We start from the raw sequence: 6,530 nt of genomic DNA, 5'->3' as shown, positions 1-6,530 counted from the left end.
GGGTTCTAGCGACACAGACAACGTGGGCGAAACTCCATACCGCAGGACAGGCTGACGGCTCACGTGTGCACCCCGGGCTTGCTGAACATCAAGGTTGGAACGGACTGCGAGGCAGGACAAGCGACAGCGGCGTAGCAGGGGTCTGGCCTCACAGCATGAACAGAGCCCCAGGGCAGGAGGAAGGGAGGTGGAGAAATGTCAGCACAGGGCCAAGCCAGCGGGCTGGGGTGGGCCAAAGAAGGAAACCTGAAGGTTGCCACTGGCTCTGTGTGATCAAGCGAAGGAGTTGGGTTAGATCAGGAATCCTGCAAGCTGGGAGTGCGGGGAGACACTGGAGAGGTTGAGAATGTGGGTGCAGGCCTTGGACCCTCACCTCGCCCACACCGTGTGTTTTCTCCTCCGACCCTGTCCTACATCCTGGTGATCTCTATTGTTCTGTTTTCGCTGAGAATCACAAAGTACCAAAGTTGGAATCCACCTAGTTCAACTCACTTACTTTACAGATTGGAGATGTAAGGGTCAGAAAGAGGAAAAGGAGGCTCAGGCAGGGGTGGTGACTTGTCCACAGCCATCCTTGTGTGTGGAGCTGGGACTGACTTCCCACCCGTTATTTCTCTCATGACCAGGAAGCCATGAGGAGTGCAGACCTTGGAGGTGGGGCCAACGGGTAAACTTGGGTGCAGGTGTACTGATCATAGAGTGTCCAAGGAGAGAGTGATTGGCCACATTTTTAAAAATTATTTATTTAGTTTGAAAGAGTTATTTATTTATTTTGAAAGGGAGGGAGGGAGGGAGAGAAAGAGAAAGAGAAAGAGAAAGAGAAAGAGAAAGAGAAAGAGAAAGAGAAAGAGAGAGAGAGAGAGAGAGAGAGAGAGAGAGAGAGAAAGAGATCTTCTATCTGCTGGTTCACTCTCCAGAAGGCCACAACAGTCAGGGCTGGGCCAGGCTGAAGCCAAGAGCCAGGAGCTTCATCTGGGTCTCCCACATGGGTGACGGGAGCCCAAGCACTTGGGACATCTGCTGCTTTTCCCAGGCCATTAGCAGGGAGCTGGATCAGAAGTGGAGCTCCCAGGACATGAATTGGCACTCATATGGGGTGCTGGGATCACAGGTGGTGGCTTTACCCTCTATGCCACAACACCAACCCTGATTGGCTGCATTTGCTAGGGGCACCTTCCTCCCCTGGCCTGCATTCCCTGGAGGCAGCTGGGCTCCGGACTTCTTATCCCTCCTCTCTAGAGTCCATTTGACATGGGAATGGTTAGTGGACGCTGCTTCCAACTTGGGGGACATTCAGCAGCCCTGTGCATGCTGTCACCCCTGCTGCTCGGTCCCTGGCTTTTTTTGTGAGGGTGAGAGAAAGAAAGGCCACACTGACCTCTGAACCTCAAGAAGAGTGGCCTGGGAGCCCAGAGTTTGCAGCAGCAGTATCTTCTGGGGCCAACCTGCCCGTGACCTCAGCCGTGGCTGTGGCTTCTTGTATGAAGTGTGGGAGTGTGGTGGGACACTGACTTCTGGTGACTGCCAGTGTGTATGGCTATGTGTGTGTGTGTGTGTGTGTGTGTGTATCTGAGTGTGGAGAAAGTGCGTTTCTGGACAACCATATGGGTCCAGGAACCGAAGGGTGTGTTTGAGTGTGCAGCAGCCTCTGTGTCTGTGAGGGTGGCCACACCTATGAGAGTGTTTCTGTGGCAGAGAATGTTTCCAACAGGAGATCTGGGCTGTGGGGAGCAGGTGCACGTTTTTCCACGTGTATTGCACTACAAGGAAGTGGTGCTGTATAGAGCACTGTAGATGGGAGTGGCTTTGCAGGACACGGCGTCAGAGCAGCCCGAAAGGGATGGATCTGGGAACCCTCAACGATTCCCTACTGCTGACTGAGTAAAGTCCAGCTCCTTCTGCCTGTGTCCAAGCCGTGCAGTGTCCTTCTCATCCCGTCCTCAAACTTCCCTCTGCTTCTCTCCGGACATGTCCCTCTCAGGCCACTCCCCCTGATCTCCTTACCCACGGCACGGTGGGGTGACCGCACTTCACAATAATGTGTAACGTACTGTGTACAGAGCTGGAAGGCAGGACCTAGTAGGCTCCAAACATAGAGAGAGATAAGGAAGTGGAAGTGATAACTCCCTGGTTTTCTCAGTGTGCATGGTCTACATGTGTGGGAATATTACACTGTATCCCATAAAATGTAAGAGTATTACATGTTAATACAAAATTCTCTCTGTGCCTTTCAAATAGTTTGTTTTTAAGATCTATTTATTTGTTTGAAAGCAAAGTGACAGAGAGAGAAAGAGAGAGACAGATCTTCCTTCCACTGGTTTACTCCCCCAAAGGTCCACATTGGCTGAGGAGGTTGGTCCAGCCTGAAGCCAGGAGCACAGAATGCTCTCTGGGCCGCCCACGTGGGTGGCAAGGGCGCAAGGACTTAGACCATCTTCCTCCTTGTTGATTTTCCCATCTGTCAAACGGCTGGAGCATAATAGCCTGCAGCTTCAGGTTTGCTTTAGTTGATTTCTAGGATTTACATAATTATTGTACCTAGGCAGCTTCTCAGATGCTAAACATGTGGCAGGACTCACGGACGTCCTGTATGGCTCAGATGATGGAGGAACCACATCCCTCTGGGAACCTACTCCTGAGCATGATGGGCACCGTGTGTCCTGAGAGCTCAAGAATCCACAAAATGAAGTGAAGACCGTGGAGGAGATCCCTGAGCGCAGACATCACTCAATCAGGGGTGAGCTTTGCAGGAACAGCCCTGCAGTTGCCAGCTCTCCTCACAACGCCTCTCGTCTTTGTCATGATGTGTGCGTTCCTTGCTGATTGGCGTTAAGAGGAATGGGGGGACTAGGAAAGGGTTGTAAAGCTTTGTGATGGGAGAAGGGGATCTAGGGACCAGTGCCGTGGCTTATTTGCTTAATCCTCTGCCTGTGGCACCAGCATACCATGTGGGCGCCGGTTCTAGTCTCAGTTGCTCCTCTTCCAGTCCAGCTCTCTGCTGTGGCCCTGGAAGGCAGTGGAGGATGAGCCAAGTGTTTGGGCCCCTGCACTCGCATGGGAGACCAGGAGAAGCACCTGGCTCCTGGCTTCGGATCAGCGTAGCTCCAGCCATAGTGGCCATTTGGGGAGTGAACCAATGGAAGAAAGACCTTTATCTCTGTCTCTCTCTCTCACTGTCTAACTCTATCTGTCAAATAAATAAATACATAAAAAGAAGGGGATCTAATTCATTTAAGCCTTTGTCAAAATGTGGTGACTTGGGGATGTTGTACTCTGCTGTCAAGATACAGGCTCATCAGGAAATAGGGTGACCAGCCATAGTGGTGTGTTTACTAAGGACCAGCATCCTGCTCCATCAGTGTAGTAACTAACTGTGAGACGGCTGTGGTTACTAAGGACCAGCATCCTGCTCCATCAGTGCAGTAACTGTGAGACGGCTGTGCTTACTAAGGACCAGCATCCTGCTCCATCAGTGTAGTAACCGTGAGACGGCTGTGCTTACTAAGGACCAGCATCCTGCTCCATCAGTGCAGTAACCGTGAGACGGCTGTGGTTACTAAGGACCAGCATCCTGCTCCATCAAGGGCATCACCTTTGCAGGGAGCCAGGCTGAAGCCCCATCCCTCCTGCAGTCTAAATGCCCTTGAAGGGTCTGACCGACTTCTCCTTGAAGGGGAGTGGTGGGGGAGGGCAAGCCAGCCCTTAGCTGGGGGCCAAGGAGGGGCCTCCATGGGGAGCCCATCTGTGGGCCATGAGAAAGCATTGTTTGAGTTCCATAACTTGCCGTGCCTTTGGCAGGATTCAGGGACTAATCCAGGCAGGGGCTGGCATTTGGCTCTGGCCAAGCTCCATCTGTTCCTATGTTAACTCACAGGGTCCACTCCTGTCCTGCTCCTGCCAAGAGGGGCTTCCCAGGCAGGCTGCAGTGCCTTGGGCCTTGCCCAGAGGGAAGACAAAGGAAAGCTATAATAATTGTGAACTCTGAGTAGAAAGGAGTCCCAAGGGCACTGGGTTTTGAGGGTCCACAAAGACCCAGGGCTTGAAGCACAGCAATTACCATTGCCTAAGAGGCCAGGGTGAAGGCATTTCTTCTCCTGACCCAAACTTCCTCTGGGAAGAGTTGTAACCGTAACACACAGCAGTCATATCATCCCTACCCAGCCACATGCCGATCCACACACGGAGCAAAATTCTACCACGTCCACCACAGACCATCCCTGCACTTCAGCTCTAAGCAACATTAACCAGCATCCATTAAAGGGATCAAAAACGTCAACTGATACCTAAAATATTCTTATGCCTAACTTTCATCCAGTTACTAAATTTATCACAAACATTATCCAGACACCAAGTTAAACATACTGGGGACTATAACTCAGCTTTAGGAATAAAAATGAAACTAGAACTCCAATCTTAGTTAGTTCTACACTCTAGCACTAATTCTAAAATCTTCCTAATATTTGTACAAAGAACCAAGCTTATCCAAATTTTGATTTCTAAATTTATTAATTTCTAAATTTATTAATCTTCAATTAATAAAAAATTAATAAAAATGATCTAAATAATTAAATTTACATCATTTTAATTCAACCCTAAATTCATCTGATTGTTTCTTAATTGTATCTGACCTTAACCCTCACCTACTCTGCCCCTGCTCTTATTTGAACCCTAATCCTAACCCGATTCTGACCAAATCCATAATTCTGGCTCTTTCCCAACCTCTGTCCTATGCCTGGGCTGGTGTAACCTTGGCCAAATCAAAAACCCAACTGTTGGGATTTCAGCAGTGAGCCTGTGTGTGTTCGGCTGCTGTGCAGCCATTTCCTGAGGGACGGAAGGCACAGGCTGCAAGAGAGGGGTGCTTGGCAGAGGGGGCTCTGGCGACGCTCTGCTGAAGCCACGGGGAGCAAGAGCAGACTCGCTGGCCTTGGGGGATCTTAGGGCAAAAACCTAGGAACACTTGGCGCCAACACAGCTGTCCTTTGGCGTTCTGGGGCATCAGCCTTTCACAGTGCAGACGGCAAATAAGCCCGTTGACTCCGTCGACTAACATCTAGGAGTTTTCCTGTCTTGGATGTAAGGAATCCGAGGCGGCTCAATCGCGACATTTACCAGGTTCTGGTGCTGCCTTCGGGTCCAGAACTAGGGTGCACTGGGGTTCCTGCCTTCCTCCTGCACACATCCACTCGCCAATCCCTTAAACAATGGAAAGAGACATCCCAGCCAGAGGAACATGCATCTTTACCCACAGTGGTAAGAGACCAGGGTCTTCGCCGGTTCACACGCGTGTCTAACCAGCCATTCGGCACGGTCACCGGTGCCCCTGTCCTGGACAGCAGAATCGAGTCAAGGTCCGCCGGAGGGCCTCCTTGACCTCCTTGTTGCGGAGGCTATAGATGAGAGGGTTGAGAGCTGGGATGACAAGGGTGTAAAACACAGACGCCATCTTGTCAGTGTCCAAGGCGTAGCTGGAGCTGGGACGCAGGTACATGAAAATGAGCGTCCCGTACAGCATGGCCACGGCCATGAGGTGGGAGCCGCAGGTGGACGCCGCTCGCCGACGGCCCGCAGCAGAGCGCATGCGGATCACAGCCCCGACAATGAACCCGTAAGACACGGCGATCACCGACACCGTGGCTGTCTGGATGAAGCCACAGACGGCGAAGAGGAGGAGCTCATTGAGACTGGTGTCGCTGCATGAGATGGCCAGCAGGGGAGGGATATCGCAGAAGAAGCTGTTGACCTCCCGGGAGCCACAGAAGCTCAGGCGGAAGGTGAAGGTCGTGTGGACAAAGGCGCTCACTGCCCCACCCAGTCCTGATGCCCCCAGCAAGGCCAGGCATAGACGCCGGGACATAGCTGTTGTATAGAGCAGAGGGTTTCCGATGGCCACATAGCGGTCGTAGGCCATGGCTGCCAACAGGCAACACTCAGCATCCGCCAGCCCTGCAAAGACAAACATCTGGAGGGCACAGGCCGCATAAGGGATGGTGGCACACGGCAGCAGCAGGTCCACTAGCATCTTGGGGCCAATGGCCGAGGCATAGCAGGCATCCAACAAGGAGAGGTTGGCCAGGAAGAAGTACATGGGTGTGTGCAGCCGGGCGTCCACGCCTATCAGCAGCACCATGCCCATGTTGCCCAGCAGGCTCCCCAGGTAGACGGGCAGGAGTACCAGGAAGAGGGTGACGCGCAGGTCCCAGCGATCTGTGATGCCCAGGAGGATGAACTCAGCAGGGGCAACCCCCGTCCAGGTGAAGTTCCCTAGGTTCATCCTGCTGGACAGAAACTGGGGAGAGGCAAAGCAAGGGGGAGATGAGAGAAAGGCAGGGCCCCCGTGGGGAGAAAGCGCCGTGTCCTAGGCATTGAGCAGACTTGGGGGTCAGTCCTAACGGTGCCACAAAACTCCCGTGCGACCTCAGACCAGCCGCAGGACCTCCCAACACCTCTCTGACTGATGCTACAAAGTCATTGCAGTGTCACCATCATGAATGCTAGGATCCCGTTTGTTTTACTTGCTTTGACATCCA

General features: G+C 52.4%; 1 protein-coding gene across 1 annotated transcript; it reads right to left on the bottom strand.

Annotated features, from left to right (window-relative positions):
- Positions 1-5,311: 5,311 nt before the first annotated feature.
- OR5C1 (olfactory receptor family 5 subfamily C member 1) lies at positions 5,312-6,274 on the bottom strand. Its single transcript, XM_002720447.4, has one exon. It carries the CDS (start codon positions 6,272-6,274, stop codon positions 5,312-5,314), a length of 963 nt encoding a protein of 320 aa, XP_002720493.1.
- Positions 6,275-6,530: the final 256 nt, after the last annotated feature.

Source organism: Oryctolagus cuniculus, chromosome 1, assembly GCF_051225735.1.
Source record: "Oryctolagus cuniculus isolate XC-2025 breed Fujian yellow rabbit chromosome 1, ASM5122573v1, whole genome shotgun sequence".
In the NCBI taxonomy this organism is placed as follows: domain Eukaryota; kingdom Metazoa; phylum Chordata; class Mammalia; order Lagomorpha; family Leporidae; genus Oryctolagus; species Oryctolagus cuniculus.
This window is presented reverse-complemented; position numbering and strand designations above follow the sequence as displayed.